Here is an 18,310-nt window from a genome sequence, read left to right as displayed (position 1 = left end):
ATATTTCTTCCTCCACTTCCCTCCCACTATGAGGTGGTGTTTAGACTACACCAATTAGTGTGATTAATCCTTTATTACCTTTAACCTTTATCCACATTTTTGTCTTGTTGATAGCCACATCTATTTACTGCCATTATGTTATCCCTAATAAGTAGTTACTCTGCTTCTCCCTTTCCTCATTTTTTCCTAAATACGTTATACCCTGCAATGTTTAATTCCAAGTCCTGATTTATCTGCAGCTTTATTTCAATAATCCCAATTATGACCCGTTCTCCAAACGCATGATTGAATCCAGCTCTCCTGTTTTATTACAGACACTTGTGTACATTGATGTACAGACATTTTAATTCATTTTTTAATAGGATTTCCTCTCACTTTTGTTTAACCATCTTTTAAGGCTCCTGTTCAGCAATCCTGTTTATTCCCTTGCCATCAATGTCCTTCCTTAATTTATTCTTTCCTATGCTCTCCTTTCCTGTTTCGTTCACATTTAGACTGCTTATGTTCCTTGTTGATCCCCCCCCCCAACAACTCCCCACCCAGTCCTCCACCATCCCCACCAACTGACTAATTTAAAGCCTTTGCCACCTCTCTGTTTATTCTTTTCACAAGGACATGTCTCCAGTCCCAGTTCAGACGGAACCCATCCCATCAGTACAGCCCCTTGCTGTCCCAGAACCGCTGCCAGAGTCCCATGACATGGAACCCCTTTTTCCTGTGCTAGCCCTTTAGCCAAGTGCTAATTCTCCTGAAGTATCTGCTCCTATGCCAATTCATACATGTCTCAGGCAATAATCCAAAGTAGTGTTTTTCAACCGGGGCTTCCCAGAACCCAGGAGTTCCACGAGTATCCCTAAAGGTTTCTGCACAATTTTCAAGTCATTTGAAGAGTCTTTTTAAACTTTGCGCAAGATGCTAAAGTGAAATACTTATGGTATGCAAGCAATGTCCAATCCATTGTAGTATATTGCAAATATGCTGTCTTTAACAGTATAATTAAATTTTGCATTGTTTTAATTTTAACAGAAGATAGGCTTGTTATTTAACAGTATTTCATAGGGTTCCTTAACCAAAAAAAGGTTGAAAATTATTGATCCAGATATTATTCCTGCTTGTTAGTTCAGAGCCAAACTCCTGATAGTATTTCAGCAGGACTTGTTCCTACTGATGTTGTTTGTTCCAAAATGGACTGCAACAACTGGATTTATCCCCACCCTTTCCAAGTTCCTCTCCAGTGGCCATGAGATATCCCATATAGTGGCACCAGGTAGGCAATATACTCTTTGTGGCTCTCGTTCTTGGCTGCAGAGCACTCTATCTATCCTCCTTATTATTACCACATTTACATTATGCTGTTCTTCCCCAACTCCATCACCCCGACATTCACACCTCTCCCATTCCTGGACTGACTTCTGTGCCATGGTGTCTTGGTCTGCATTGTGGCTGTCCTCCCTGCAGTCTTTCTCTGTGTCCTCACTGGTAATGAATACCTCATACCTGCTGGACAGGACCAGTGTTTCTGGGACCTCCTTCTCAACCTCTCCTAATCCCCGCTACCTGGTTTCCTATCAGTCACACCCTCCATTTCCTGACCTGTGTTTTCCTCTGGGTGTGACCGTATTTGATGTAAAACTGTCCAGAAACTCCTCCCACCCTGTTATCTATAAGTAATAAGGAAGAAGCTGTGTGACTGTGCATGAACAATATCTGGCACTGAGGTGAAGTAAAGATTTCTTATCTTGATTCTGGGTATGTGGGTTGCAAAACATCATTCAGTCCACTAGATTTTATTTTCTTCAAATTCTTTACCATATGTAGAATATCTTAATAGAATGTGTATGACATAGCAATGCAATCTATATAAGTATAGCGACATAGTGTTTATGGATACTGGACATTCAAATCACATTATGGCAAGTTGTAAAGTAGAATTGAATAAATAAGGTAATTTGTGAGCTAGCACTAACAGGAATGTCACAAAAGCTACTGGATTGTATTAAGAACCCAGTTGGTTCAGTAATATCCTTACCCTCTCCTAATATCCTTAGCCTACCTCTGTGATTCCATTCTCGCACTACATTATTGACTTTTGATGCTCTCCAGCAACTAAGGATAGATAATAAATACTGCCTTGCCAGTGATTTGCCCACACCCTAAGCACAAATTATGAAGCTATTGACTTACTTACGTTCAGGTCAGCTCATGTCCAGTAAGTAAAATGATACCTCATGTCAATGCATGTCAAATTACTTGTACAATATCACCTCTATTAAATTATACAGTTCAAGCACTGGGACCTTCATTATCCACCATGACACCTTGGTGCTTATTTTTTGCTTAACAAAATCAGGAATGCTAATCATAGAGATAAAAACAAAAAAAACTGCGGATGCTGGAAATCCAAAACAAAAACAGAATTACCTGGAAAAACTCAGCAGGTCTGGCAGCATCGGCGGAGGGTCATGAGGACTCGAAACGTCAACTCTTTTCTTCTCCGCCGATGCTGCCAGACCTGCTGAGTTTTTCCAGGTAATTCTGTTTTTGTTTTATGCTAATCATACTAGCCCTTGAAATTACACTGTAGAAAAATAGATTAAATGGGTTATCACACTGATTAAAATAGAAGGGGGTGAAAGTTCAGGCAAATCTAAACATTAATATCCCACAGCCTAACTAAAGGCCAACATTTATACCTCTTTTGAAGCAACCAGAAGGTTAAAAATAACTTGGAGCTAATACACCTTCTGAAAGAGGCATCACTAATACACTGTAACGAAAAGACAAACTATTTAAGGAAACTTAACAAATCAAAATAAACATTCCCAGGGCGATGACGCATTCCAGTCACCCCAGTGCCCACCAGTCGTGGATGGCCTTAAGTGTGCCAGCAGACACCATTTGTACCCTCTCCAGGGACATCTGGGTGAGGAGGTAACCATGGAATAGAGGCAGCCAGTCAGGTCCATATTTATGTCCATTACACAGAAAAACCTACTCCGGAATGTGTTGGAAGGCCACAGTACATCTCAAATTGATAAATCACTTAATTTCAATCATTCCAAATATGTTAACTGCCTTGTGACATGATGCCAGTTATGTCCTCTGGTTCCCTGAATTTAAAATAGGCACACTTTTAGACTCAAATTCTGGAACTCAATCACGTGTATTCCTTACAGTTCTCCATGTGCTTAGTGAACTAATGGACAGGTACATTGTTATTCAGCACATGGCTGCAGTGTTACTGTGAATGTGGCACCCTGGGATATATCGTCACATAACAATTAGTTCATAGCTCTTTACAAATAATATAACATTACATCCCTCTTTCTTTAAAAAATATATATAATGCCTCTATAATCAATATAGCCGTTCTAATCATTAACTTTCTTTCTAAACAAAAGAAGATTAACAATCGACTTTTATAAATAAACTGAACGCCTTAAGAATCTTTTTTGCTGTTTCCTCTTCTCAAAATATTAATCACGGAATCTCTTAGGTGATAGGATATTGTGCCTCCATCTTGTAGATTTGGCAGTGATGAGCTGGCATGCTGCACAGGTGATGTTGTGCATGTTGTTTCTGGTGTTGTGGGAGTTGAGCTTGATGTTAATGCTTTGTCACTTGCTGGTGACATTACTGATGTTGCAGCACTTGTGAGTGATGCGGCTGGTGTTGTCTCAATGGTTAGTGATAGCTTTGATGTTGTTGGTGATCTTTTCTGCTTTTCCAGCTCAGGGGTAGGTTGAAAATTGACTCTGTTCCTTTTCATTTGCTGACCAGTTTCAGTCTCAATGATGTATGACCTTGGAGTCTCAGCTTCATCATCAACAACTTTTTCTGGGTTCTGGGCTTTCATGATTGGATCCTGTACATGTACAATTTGTCTTTTCACCAGCTCAAGCAGGGATTCAGCAGGCTTATTGAAGAGTTGATCTCCTTCTACCTGTGTATCGGTGAGCTGCTGTCTTACTTCCTCCTAGTCATTTGGAGGGAATATCTTGCTTAGTAGAGTAATCTTTTTTATTTTCTTCCAATCAACAGCACTGTAAGGAATTTCATGTCGGTCTTAAGAGATTCAGACTGGAGTAACAATAAGGCAAGATTGGATCTTCCTTTGTCTCTCAGCATTCCATGAGGGTTCTCTTAACTGTCTGGGCATGTGTTTCTATAAATCTAAGTCCCATTGTGTAACGCGGTGATGAGGTGATGATGTTGAATCCATAGTTTAGCAAATTTCTTAAATTCTTTGCAGGTGATTTGGGTTCCATTATCACTTATTATTATTTCAGGAATCCCTTGCTCAGCAAACAGAACTCGTAGTGCTGAGATGATTGTAGTAGCTCTCAAAACTTTCACCTTTTGGATAAAAGGAAACTTTGAGTAATGGTCTGTAATTATGAGATACCATTCATGATTGTGTGTGAATAAATCAGTTCCCACAGCCATGGTCTGGGTATCATCTGCTATCATCTCCTCTTTTTGCTGTGTATTTCTGTACTTCTGGCATATATTTCATGTAGACACCATTCTTTCTTATTTTTTGCAGATGCTTATCCAGTAGACAGCTGATCTGGCTCTGAGCTTTCACTTCTCCATTCCCAAATGGCCTTCATTTACCTTCCGGTGAAGACCTTCCTGCATTGCCTTGGGTATGATCTGGCTGGCAGAAGACCATCTTCTAGTGAGATGTTATCTTTGATAGACCAACGCTGCTATATTACTGGCTGTGTTTGCTCTATTTTATCAGGTCATCCTTGGATCACTTGCTGAGAGAGCATCCCTGGTCTCATCTCTAATTTAACTCCATTTCTGTGGCCTTACATTCACTAGGTGAAGGATCTTTATACCTAGATCTTTTACCTCATGGTTTACTGAGGTAAGTTGCAGCCCTTCACAGCTGCTCAGCCCCAGGACAGCAGGACTTTGTTTCAGTGATGTGGAACATACAATTAACATCTTTTCCTTTGTGCGTTCCTTTGATTTAGGTTGTTTCTAGCTGACAGACCTCAGTTCCCCATATGCCATTAGCCTCACATTGCTCGGTTTTCCTTTCCTTGGGTTCTCATTTTCTTTCAAATATTTAGGAAAGAACTTCAGGTATAATCTGAGCATCTGAGCAGAATAATGTTACTCTGTGTTCTGGTATCAAGCTTCAGCTTCAGATTTATGGCTGTGGGTTTATTTCTCATCCTCTTCCTGACCTGAATGGTTGTGTGAGTTTCTTTTCTCTGGGAACTGTCACATCCAGCCATTCCATGCAGTTGTATGGTTTCTATGTCTATTGTGTCCTCAAGCTTGTCATCATCTCCTAGGGTTTGGATGTTTTTTTTTATATGTTTTTATTTGCTCTGTTTCTCCATCTCTGATAACTCATTTACCATCTTCTTTCATTGCTCTGTACATCTTTTCCCAGTGATTGGGCTTTCCATAAGCTCTGCAGTTTGACCTTTGTGCAGGACATTTCCTATTGTCTGTGAACTCATGTGGTCATCCACAGATCTTGCACATCTTACTCTCAAACTGGTGTGCATTCTTTTGTTGTTGTTTCCTGCATCAACCTTGCTACCTTTCTGTTGACTTAACTGAAAGCTAGCCATTTGGGTAGTCAGCGTATTTATCTGTCTATTCATGGCTTCATGTGCTCTGGCAGGTGTCTACAGCCTGCAATATTGCAACTTTGTCCTTTAAGATGTGCAGATCCCCAACTGAGCTGATCTAGCGGCCTTTTATCCATGTCCTTGAATTTACATTTTTTGGCTGCATTTTTCAGTCTTGTTAGGAAATTGCTAACAGGCTCACCTGATTCCTTTTTTTTTATTAATTCATGGGATGTGGGCTTTGCTGGCTGGGCCAGCATTTATTGCCCATCCCTGGTTGCCCTTGAGAACATGCTGGTGAGCTGCCTTCTTGAACCGCTGCAGTCCATGTAGTGTAGGTACACCCACCGTGCTGTTAGGAAGGGAGTTCCAGGATTTTGACCCAGCAACAGTGAAGGAACAGTGATATATTTCCAAGTCAAGGTGGTGAGTGGCTTGGAGGGGAACTTCCAGGTGGTGGTGTTCCCATCTATCTGCAGCCCTTGACCTTCTAGATTGTACTAGTCATGGGTTTGGAAGGTGCTATTGAAGGAGCCTTCGTGAATTCCTGCAGTGCATCTTGTAGATGATATTCACTGCTGCTACTGTGCTTCGGTGGTGGAGGGTTGGATGTTTATGGATGTGGTGCCAATCAAGCTTTGTCCTGGACAGTGTCAAGCTTCTGGAGTGTTGTGGGAGCTGCACTCATCCAGGCAATTGGGGAGTATTCCATCACACTCCTGACTTGCGCCTTGTAGATGGTGGACAGACTTTGGGGAGTCAGGCGCTGAGTTACTTGTCATACTATTTCTAGCCTCTGACCTTCTCTTGTAGCCACAGTAATTATATGGCTAGTCCTGTTCAGTTTCTGTTCAATCGCAACCCCCAGGATGTTGATAGTGGGGATTGAGTGATGTGTTGCCATTGAACATCAAGGGCCAATGGTTGGATTCTCTCTTGTTGAAGATGGTCATTGCCTGACACTTGTGTGACGCAAATATTATTTGCCACTTGTCGGCCCAAGTCTGGATATTGTCCAGGTCTTGCTGCATTTGGACATGGACTGCTTCAGGAGTCACGAAGGATGCTGAACATTGTGCAATCATCAGTGAACATCCCACTTCTGACCTTATGGTGGAAGATAGGTAATTGATGAAGCAGCTGAAGATGATTGGGCCTAGGCCTGAGGAACTCCTGCAGTGATGTCCTGGAGCTGAGGTGACTGACCTCCAACAACCACAACCATCTTCCTTTGTGCTAAGTGTGACTCCAACCAGTGGAGAATTTTCCCCCTGATTCCCATTGAAACAATGGGAATCTCATATCTCATACAAACTCACAATGGTAAATCTGACAATCTGGCTTTGGTTGAAGATGTGTGCTGAATTTTTCAAAAATATTGTCTAGGTTTCTGCTGTTGTCTTCACTCAGCTCCCAGCTATTAAACAAATTTAATCTTTTCTCTCTTGCCCACAAAAGGATGTAGCTGACTTTTTCTACTTCACCACTGCCTTTTAGAAAGCTACTGAATGTCAGTTCACACTTTTGTTTAAACTTCTCAAATGCCTCCATAACATCATCAGCCTCCCAATTCATCAGGGGCTGGAGCAGTGTTTATTGCTGTGGCAAGCATTTCATTTTTGCATGATTCACTTAATTTCTCTATCTCTGTCTCTCTCTGGCACTAATTCAGGTTGATTTTCCAGTCTAATTAAGAATTACCTTTGTTTAAAATGTTTGGGGTTTCACTCACAGACACCTCACTTCCACCATGTTATGTCTTCTAGTTCCCAGAATTCAAAATAATCACATTTTGGACTCAAAATGCTGGACCTTCTTCGAATGAATTTCTCGCAGTTTTCCATGTGGCTGGTCGGATGGTGGACTGATACATTGCTACTGGGCACATGACTGCAGTGCAGTGTTGCACCCAGGGCTGTATATTTACATAACAATTAGTTCCTAGCTCTTTAAGAATAATATAACAATATAGCAGTGCCTATTTATGGAGAGATGAACCATGCTTTTAGATCTATTAAATCTTGGATGCCACATTCTCATGGGAATGACATTTGCATCAATTTGCAAAGCCGGACCAGGCCAGGCCACGAGCAGTCAGTAAGCCTGTTGCCACGTGCTCTTGCTCTGGAAGAAAGCCCAACACCGACCTTCGCCTCCAGGCCGGGGAGGTAATGATGACAACCGCCGTCTCCCAACAACTGCACTCAAGAGGCCCCCGTCTAAGCTAATAGCACGCCATTAAACAAAACAACATATTGCTTCAGTTAGTGTTACTGTGCTTGGAAAATGAGAATGGTTTCACTCTTGTCCCCCCATGTGGCAGCATCTCAGTATCTTCTCTGTCAATCTCCTGCTGAACTGTTCCTACAAAACCATTTGGCCATTGAGACCGGGAGTCTGCGACTGGGAAACATTCTGTGACAGATATTAAAGCTGCTGTTCGTTTTTACTGGCAGTAAGATTTTTAAAGTTACTTCAATGAAATGTGACAAAAACTGGTAACCCTGTTTGGGACTGTGCAAAACTATACTGCCAAATTAAAACAAGAAAATCCGATTTAAAAAAAAAGACTGGGTTAGTGTAACTAGAACAGACGCATTTCATTAGGGGTTAGAATAAGTTTTTTTCTATTGTCTTCCATCTCTGTCTCCTCGTCTAGTAAAAAAAAATGAAATCAAACAGCAGAAAACATATTCTGATATCTGCAGTGTTCTCAGCTTCGAGGCTGAAAAGAGTTCTCTATAACTAAAATCATAATTTAAAAATTATGAAATAGCAATAACGATGTCCCTTTTTATAATGAGATAACCTATTATCTAAAAATGAACCCGATCCAGCGCTGTCTTGTCCTCATACTGTTCTTTTCTTGTGATGAACAGAATTGCCATTATTGATCGCTGCTCAGCATGGAGTTTGAAAGAGGACGGAAATCTGCGATTAGATATTTTTATACATTGTACAACCATGTGCAACCAACAGGACAAAGATCAAGAATGACTGCTCTGCAATTACCCTGTATTTCTTGGTTCTGGTACATGGGTAGAAACCAATCTATGCCTTGTTTAAGAAAAAAATGAGCTGCTACATATTGCACATTGATGTATTAATCTATTATACTTGATCTCTTTCGCACATGCATTTACAAGCTGACTCCTTTACGCTGTGTGTTTAATTCTTTATCACCCCTACACACAAACAGACACACTTTAACAGTCTGTCTATATTTGATGTGTTTCTGACAGTATTTATTACATTTTTCCTGTCTTTCACTCAGTCTTCTGTCTTGGGGTCTCATTATTTCTGACACGCTGTTTTTCTGCCTTTCACGTATTGTTGCTCGGTGTCTCATTCTCTTCCTGTATCTCTTTTTCTCACACATATCTTTTTGTCTCCCTTTATCCCACAGTCACACATCTTTTTTCCTTGTTACTACTATTGTCTTGAGTCTTGCATCCTCGTCTCATTCGCTATTGTTCACCCCCTCTCGCCTCGCGTTACAGTTCTTAACAATTGTTATGAATTATTAAATAATAAGATAACGGTAACACAACTTCTATAAAATTGAAATGCCTTTATTGAATGCATAGCATGATAACAATTCATACCTAATGCAATTTCTCGATTGGTGCGGACAACTGTATGTAATTGAGGCTTATCCCAATCAGTGTATTTTGGCAAACATTTCGGGGTATTTGAACGTTTTTTTTTATCAGAATAAATGAATTAAATGGCTGCGTCTCACATAAATGTGCTGATGTAAAGTATGTAGTTACGCAATTTCATCTTTTCCAACTGAGTCATGTCTATGTACAAATGTGTTGCCATTCAATTTAGTCCCATTTATTTTCTCTACACAAATTGTTCGGTGCAATTTCAAGCAGTAGTGGATAAATTTGCCCTATTTTAGTTGTCAATGTTTTGGAGAGTTGAGTATGGATTTCACAGCAACCGAATACGTGGTTCCTCATGGTTTGTGCTTTACAGGCTGTTTACACAGCACTGATAGCATGCTAGTTTCGTTTAGATTTAAGTTTAGTTTATTGTGCGGCGGCGGGGGGGGGGGGGGGGGGCGGGTGTTGGGATAGTCACGTGACGGTGACAGGTCCTGCCTATTGAGAGCAGACCACCCACCTCGAGGATCGCGCTGCTTAATAGAAACAGGCATGTAATTGTGAGACCTTCCAGCACACAGCAGAATGACTGCAACCTAGCAGGATTATTACACTTCTTGTTCTCTTAAAATCACTTTTTAAACTTTGTGAAAGATAACATCGTATAGTTCCCGAAAATATAAAGCAAAGCAAGACCGGTACGGTCACACAGGGAAGCCTCGAGGAAGATGGTAAGTAAAATTACCTTTGATGAAAAAAGAGACTGCAATGCTCTTGGGGTGAACTCTTGGCAAAGAGCATGAGCTTGTTGTGTTACTGATATAGTTAATTCAGCCACTGCTGCTGTAGTTAATAGTGGGATTATTATGGTTGGGCGATATATCAGCATTGATATGTATCTGAGGTGATTTTGTTTTCTCACTGTATTCGGAATACTCAGTTAGGCTTGGTTGGTCGCTGAACAGACGGGGTCATTGATGGAAACGCTGACAGAGTTGGGGGTCCTTAGGATCCCTGTAACTTATTTTCACGCTCCAAGGGGTCGCCCCCAGCTTCCGTTCATTGCAATTCCTATAGAGATGCACCTCTGGGACAAAAAGAAATCTCTGATTACTACTGTCTCTTAGCAGGGAAAAAAGACATCTAAATTTTCTCCAATTGTACCTCTGTAAGTGATGTGGTGTGCCATAATATTGCTGTTTTATTTAACCTATTTCCGATATATAGAATGTCAATGAATATTGCATTTTTTTATTTGCTTTACTTCCAACATATTTAGCATTTAAATGCGATTTGAAGTTAAAGTCTAGTTAATCTGCCCATAAAAGTAATCCAAAGCATGGGTGATAAACCGAATAAAGTATTTCAGATCAAAGGCGACAATACAAAGTGCAACCAGATAATTATATTTAAAGCGTAGCCTTTTACAAAAAATTCTTCAGCCACGAAAAGGGATGGTGGAGATCGCTGCGTGTAAAGAAATGTCTTAATCTTTCTCATTTTCACTTAAATAGTTTTCCCCCAATAGACATTAGCAACCCCCCCCCCCCCCCTTTATTTTTTGCTGGTAATAGTCCTATTGAGTGATGTAGGCGTGAGGTGTAAACCGGATTAGCAGAGTCAAAGGGTGAGCACAATGAGGCGGAATTGTTTTACTTCCTTTCATTTCTCACGCCTATATATCTAATAAATTTGTTGCTACAGCGGTAGGTCAAAGGATCGTGTCGCCAATCGTGTTCGACAAGACGTGATGCTAGGTTGTCAAATGAATGACCCCTGAAATGATTAAAATTACTTACTGAAAGCAGATTTTTTGGTGTGTGTTTGTCAGTGTATACATGTCTGTGTGTTGTACCCCTAATTCGGTGTCCATGTTCTGGACAGCGTGCAATCCACTTCTCTTTCAGCTCGATCAAGGGTAATTAGTTTCATTATTTTGACAGATTTTGTGAGTAGTGCTTTTCCCCTCCATCGTGTGTGGGAGAAGTGGGGGGCTTGACATATTGGAGCGAGGTACAAGAAAAACGACTGTGGACTGCGTTTGAAGATTAAAACTTATTGGAGGACAATATCTATTTCAGTTGAAAATCCCTGTTAATTGAAAATAGTTCAAAGAAAGAAGTACAAGGAATATTCACAATCTGGTGAATCCTTAGTAATTAGTCCTGACAACAAGCTACGTTGAAAATATGCTGCACTTTCAGATGAGTCAAAGTGATCTCTAATGTTCCGTCACTCTGTGTTCCAGGAGTCAAACCAATGTATGAGAAACTCAAGTGAAACTAAACGAATTATATATGTTGAAGAGAGTTCTAATTCAAATCCAGTAGTTAAATCAAATAGCTCCAAAGAAACAGTTGATACGAGTTTGGAAATGATGTCGAAAGTTCCAGTTCACTTATGTTTATTGGAATTGAAAATGGGATGAATGATCCAAGTCAGTCAGGGAGTCTTTTATAGAGAGCCTGTATTTTTTGTACCGTTGGCGCCAGAGCTGCTTAGAAATGGATAGTGTCTTTAAATCCTAAAGATTTAAAACCTATATATGTTGGATTTGGAAGAGCCTAAATGTCTAAATGTGCCACAATGCATATCTGCTGGCATTGCCTATTAAGCGGGAGCTAATAATGAAACACTTCAAAACCTATAGACTGATGACAGCATGGACAGAGGGACGAAAAGCCCTGGCACAGTATATGGATGGGTGGATAGACTGAAAAAGGGAACAATTAAAATAAGCGATATTTCACGATGCACTGATTTACACAAATATACATACAGTAATTGGATAGACTATTAAAACTTGTAACCCATTCATTTAACAGTTTTATACTTGTAAATTTAAACGCTAAAACTTGCTGGTTCCTTCCAAGTCAGACAATACTGCTCAAAAAAGGATTATCTAACAATTCAGGGTATTAGATTTTATGCCTGTCTCTACCTAAACATAATGATAAATGAAAAATAACCAAGTGAAGTTAAAAATCCACATAACGTAAAACATGGGTATCCCGTTAATGTATGATTGGATGGTTGATTAAATATACAGAAATCCTGTTAATAAATGCCATTGCAGAAAAGAAGGGTCACATGCAGGAGAGTCACACTAGCTTGCTAGTTGTACTCTGCAAAACCCAACTGACAAATAAAATTGATTCAATCCATTTGAAAAAAAAGATTCTGACCACTATGACGAGACCTTTAGTGATTTGTTGAAGTTAACCCAACCGGGCGTCGAGCGCCGCTTACATGAGCAAGGCATGCATATTAAAGACAACAATGCTTCCAAATGTAAATAAGGCTAGATTGATTACGAACAACATTATCGCTTCGGAATGGAACACTCGCATGCATTAGCAATGAGGCAAATTGAGGGCATCCATAGCTGACCACCCAAGATGTGAGTTTGTGCTCACACTTCTTCCTTTCTCTCCAGCCACACAGAAGCAAGTCAATTATATGCTAAATGTACTCCATCCAATCGCTTTGCCTTTAAAGCAGTTAACTATAGACCACAAGATTAAAATGCATCGTCCTTTTAAACGTTTTCCTATTTTAAATAGGACAATCGTTTATAATAAATTGGAGGAAGAACTGCCATTGCAGCTTCAACATTTTGTCAATAAACGATCCCTGAACACAGACCCATTCATTATATTTGATCACAAGCCAAATGTCTTACATATCGCAGAGTTGCACACCTTAAGCACATTGTTTATAGGTGCGTGAAAATGAAGTTCTCCGCAGCCATTGATTAACAACGTAACAGGTTACACTCCCCTTTCAAATAATTTTGTAATGTTAGGTTAGCAAATACATTTCTCATTGAGGTAAGTGTCGTAATCTCAGATCCAATCAATAAGAATTTTTCTAGTTAATTGTATGAGTCTTAAAACAACTGAAGTTTAATGATACAGACCACCAAAAGATGACCTTCCTTGACAGTCCCGATATGGAAGACATCTTTTGTGTACAGATTAAAATTCGCAGCCAAGTATGACATCAGGTTAAAAGGATAATGTTCCTTCAACATTTCGGGGTACACTATTAAATGTGGACAATGACCAATTAAGATGCGTTGATTTTTTTTCCTAAATTACATTTATCTCTTGAAATTGAACATTGTTCATTTCTCACGTTTCATTTGTGGTGACGATATTTTAAAATGTTTATTTTTAACGGAATATCAAGACCCCTCACACACACACAGTCACACACGCATATCTAGATAACGTAGAACGCGTTTTGAACAGAAACAGCTGTCCTGGTAATAAATGCTAATTCAGAATTTGGATTGCATTTCGACCAAGCCATCAATCTTCAAAGCGGTTCATTGCAGTACCTATTGGGGTCTCTATGGGGCGTAGCATAAAATATGTTTTGCGGGAAAGGTACAACCATATAAACCCATTCATTACAGAAGTATGGTTAGCGAGTGTATTGCATTACAATTAACATATTGACCATAGGAGAAATGTATGTGTATCCAATATTTATAATTGTGACGATATTTACTTCCACTGTCCTAATAACAACAGAAATACTAATCCATGAAGACTCTATGTTGACCACACATCTGTAGGATTGATGTAAGTACAATCGAACTAAATTGAAATAGACAATGATTAAATAATAACTCATTGTCATTTTCAATTTAGTTCGACTGTGATTAAATAATAACTCTGGGGTACTTAAACAATTCATGTATAGATTGAATAAATTAAACCAGTAAAAGGTGATAGATAATGTCTAGTTATTTAGAATAGTGGTTAACGAGCTTTCCACTTTCTCAATAATGAAATCCAGTTGTGCTAAGAATTACGATGTTTACTTTAAAATAAAAATGTGAAAATATCCGTTCTACAATGGAATCGATTTATTGTCAATATTGAAATAAATTATGGTCCTGAATTTATAAATCGCCACTTTTGCGGTTATCTTAAATGTCTCCTTTGGTGTTTATGTAATGTGATCCTACTTCCGTTTGATCTCATATGAAAAGCTTAGAAATGCTGAATAAACGATTCCGTAGGTCTGCCCGATTCGTCGTCTGCATTGCCCACATCCTCGTATTTCAGTTCCTACATTCCATGCGATTTCTGGCCTCCGTGATTCTGAACTGTTATTCCAATTTAAACTTGAATTTGTTGTAACATACTGTAGTGTCATATTACGGTATTGCGCTCGATAAAATAACACATCTCAACGAGCCCAGCTTAAGGCCTTGAAATACTATCTAATTGTGACATCGAATGAAAGGAGGACTGAAAAAAAAATAAAGTTCCTAAAATGGGCTATGCGTCTTCAAGCTTCAACCCGAAGCACTGGTAAATGGTACAGTATTGGGTAACGGCGAATGGATAGATCTCGTTAGGAATGCCGGCTTGTCTCAAATTCTTTGCGCACCATCGCACACGAAGGTGAAATTCAATTTAGCAGGTTTCCTTCTCCAGCCACCTCCTTCCCTTCCAGAAATTAACAGAAGTCTGTTAATTAGCCATGCAAATCACACTGATCCTGATGGAGTTTGACAGGACCACTGAGGGTTTTGTTTTCTTCCTGTGCTACTACTGTAATTCAGCCATTCCCACATTGTTACAGCGCGTCGCCCTGGGTACGCCGGTCACATGACCTTCAGTGAAACTCCCCTATCTCTCAATGAATAAAATAAAAATGTGTGTGGTTTGTGCGAGGGCGGCCGGGAGGGATGTGGGAGATTTTTATGATTAAAAATTAAAGATAACTTTATTTGTATCTGAAATCCCCCGTGGTCACAAAAGAAATAAGGTTTAATCATTTTCCAAAAGATTTTTTGTCATCCAGTCGGATAACTTTCCCATTTATTTGAAAAAGTTTATTTTGTTTTTCATTTGTGTGCGTTGAGAAAAAGCAGCTATTAAGATTTCGAGCGAATACATGCACAAGAAAATCTGACACTTCCCACTGCACGATCCAGGCACTGTCATTATTTGTGCAAGCTGGTAATTCAACTGAGACCTCCCAGCATTTGTTACAACTTGAGGCCAAGATGCCGCGAAAGGATTTTCTTTAAACAAGAGCAAGTTACCGACCAAAAGTTCAATCTCCTCGCGAGAATCGGCCGCAGTGTAATCTACAGAAACCCCGATGTGCCGCTAAAGAAAGAAAAATAATCCTAGGATCGTATCTTTATATATAAAGTCTTGTTTTTAACCAAGTGCGTGCAAAAGAAGAGAGAGAGAGGGAGACGGGAGTGAAGAGCTATGATTTCTTTCAGGCGAACCGCGGCTCCCCTGAAGTGGGGATGGATGCATTCACAGCCTGGGTGGTCTCTCTACTTTGGTGAGCTGTTGCTAAGCAGCTAATAATAGTCGTGTTTGCTGAGTAATTTCTGCCTTCCTCAGCCAATCAGAGCCAAGCAATACAAGCCTTCTCCCAGCCATCTGACGGCCCTGGAGGCGGGTTTTTGCTTTCCTTCCCCCCCTAAATGGAGAGAGAGGCTTTTTTTCTATTGAATCAAGGCTCACAGAGTTCCAGGGCCTGGTGCAGAGAATGGTTCAAGCGAGTGATCGGTGCGGGTAAACTTCCGAGTCTCTGGAAGAAGGTGAACGTTTTCAAGCTTCCCTCTCCGGTCTCTCTTAAAGCGCACAGTTCCCGTGAATGTAGAAGATCGCCAGGATCCCCCAGATCGCGAAATGTGGGAATGGAGGGCGCAAACTTTGACTCGCCATCGCTACGAGGAGTATGAAGTTTGCCAGACAGCGTCTACTTTGCTGAGGATTAAAGTGGCCGTTTGGTGGAAGCTAAGACAGTGTGTGATTATACTAGCCCAGTCCCATCCACAACATGGCCTCGGCTGTTAACATTGCGGAGCGCCGAAGGACAGAGGAGGACCATGTTCAGCAAAACAGGAGGAGGAGAAGGAGAAACCTGCGGCATCCGACAGCGGTTTTAGATTATCTGGAACGGCCGAGCTATTGCGATGCTGCCTTTGCGCTGGATCAGATCTCAAAGGTGCATTTCCAGTTTGTAAAACCCTCCTTTTTTTGTCTTTTTTTGTGCACGGGGGCCTTTTGTGTTCCCTATTATTATCCTAAAGCGATATAGTGGGAGCTGAACGCCGCCGGATCATTGCTTTTTACCCGTGTTATGAACGAATCGCTGAAAAGAGTGAAAGTTTTAAGCAAGAGTAAACAAAGCTCAGCTCTCCGACTCTCCGAGCGGTGTTTCCAGAGCTGCTGCAGTACAAGTAGCACGGAACATCGACACACTTGGATATGTGTGTGTGTGTGTGTGTGGGATTTCATGTCTTTTAACACGCCATTTTTCCATATAAATGCTTTAAACCGAAGAGGATCCCGGATTATCTTTTAAAAAAACACGAGGCAAAAAAGATCCTGGCTGCGTGTTTAAGTTTTAAAGTAAACAAAAAGGGAAGCATTCTTTAAGCGATGGTATCTGTTGAGAGTAGGGTTCTAAGCTGAAATCCATGTGGCTGCCCTCTTCCGTTCGCAAATATTGTCGTAACTCTCAGATGGCTGCTTCACTTCCTAATTCAGATCACAGCGTCCTGATACTGCTATGGAAATGAATTACTCCAGCTTATGATGTTACAGCAGAGCAACCACGTGGATGTACTATTTGCTGCTATGTATTCCATTAGATGTTGACCCTATAAATGTGGTTGTTACATTGAAAATATTAGTTGGGAAAACTTAACATGTTGATCCTTTTGATGTTTAACTTTTTTTTCCTCCTGAAAACAAAACCGTCAATGCCTCTGTTGTCATCTTAATTCATTTGCTAATAAATATAGATTTCAAACGATGAGAAATCTGTTTGCAACGTCTGTATTTCACTCCCCATAGTATCCTGTCACCACTGTCGGTGGATTGCAATGATACTCCACTCAGTCGGATGAAGTGACAGTCGCTGTGGAGACTTGCCATCATCTTTAGTAATATAATATCTTTACGCCAATGTCTATTGAACATGAAAGAATTGCCGAATGGTGCTAGTTTAGGTAAACAAACTGCGATATAAAAGATAATTTTCCGTCTGAATCCCTATTACTGCAGCTGGAAATGGTCAATAAGAAAGAGTGCTGTCTCTTTAAGGGTGCGATTGTCCACTGAGTTCTCTCAGTTCCTTAAACATCTCTTCTGGTTTTTATTTTAGGGAAAGGCTACTGGAAGGAAAGCACCGCTGTGGCTTCGAGCTAAGTTTCAAAAACTGTTGTTTAAACTGGGCTGTTACATTCAAAAGAACTGTGGAAAGTTCTTCGTTGTGGGCCTGCTGATATTTGGGGCTTTCGCAGTGGGATTAAGGGCTGCTAATCTAGAAACCGATGTCGAGGAGCTGTGGGTAGAAGGTAAGGGAAAACTTTCTTGTGATCTTCTTTTACAGAATCTAACTTTAAAATAAGGAATAAATGTGCTATTAGAAAAGAGTTGGTGGGGGGAATGAAGAAACATCGTACCAGAATGGGATTGTTTATTGTATAGCTGTTTGGCCAAGAGCCAAGGAAAAGTTACAAAGAACTTGCTGTAATCCATAATGATGAATTTCTACATTTGTGTAAACCTTGCTGGGTCTGGTGTTAGAGGTGATGATAGTGATTTGTGGCATATTGTTTAGGGGAGGAGGAGGTATTAAAAAGTTTTTTTTTAAATCGAGCTTGTCAAAGCCGCCATTTTGTGAGTGCCCCCAGCAGCAGAATGTGATCAGTGCAAGCTCTCTGTGAGTGAGTGTGTGTGTGGTCCTGTTTTGGACAGCTTTCAACTTTCAAAAAAACATTTGTCTCAGGAAAAAAAGTGAAGTCGTACAGACTGGAACGCATGTTTGCAAAGTAGATTAATGTAACCTAGCGGGTGGTGACGTATGTTTAATATAATTGCAGTTAGTATTGCATTAAAAAAAATTTCTATAAGTCGTGTTTTTTTTCTGTGGGAGGAAACTAAGTTCAATTAAGAAAGATTTTGTGAGCTTTGATCTACATTCTAGTGGTCAAAAACAATGGGGCAAAAATGGTGAATTGTTAATTGATGCATGAGTAGTTCACGATCTGAAATGCATTTAGTGAGCTTTTAGCACTGCAAATGAACAGTTTTTATTGTTTGGGAG

At 40.2% G+C, this 18,310-nt stretch overlaps 1 protein-coding gene across 1 annotated transcript in view; it reads left to right on the top strand.

Annotated features, from left to right (window-relative positions):
- Positions 1-15,728: 15,728 nt before the first annotated feature.
- The window catches only part of ptch1 (patched 1), an 89,466-nt gene continuing 86,884 nt past the window's right edge, over positions 15,729-18,310 (top strand). The window contains exons 1-2 of the mRNA XM_041186590.1: positions 15,729-16,201; positions 17,366-17,558. Coding sequence (XP_041042524.1) covers positions 16,034-16,201; positions 17,366-17,558 — 361 coding nt within the window. The 5' untranslated portion in view covers positions 15,729-16,033. The remainder of the gene's footprint in view (positions 16,202-17,365; positions 17,559-18,310) is intronic.

This window comes from Carcharodon carcharias, chromosome 4 (assembly GCF_017639515.1).
Source record: "Carcharodon carcharias isolate sCarCar2 chromosome 4, sCarCar2.pri, whole genome shotgun sequence".
Lineage (NCBI taxonomy): Eukaryota > Metazoa > Chordata > Chondrichthyes > Lamniformes > Lamnidae > Carcharodon > Carcharodon carcharias.
Note: the sequence above shows the minus strand (reverse complement) of the source record. Positions and strands in the feature narration are given on the sequence as shown.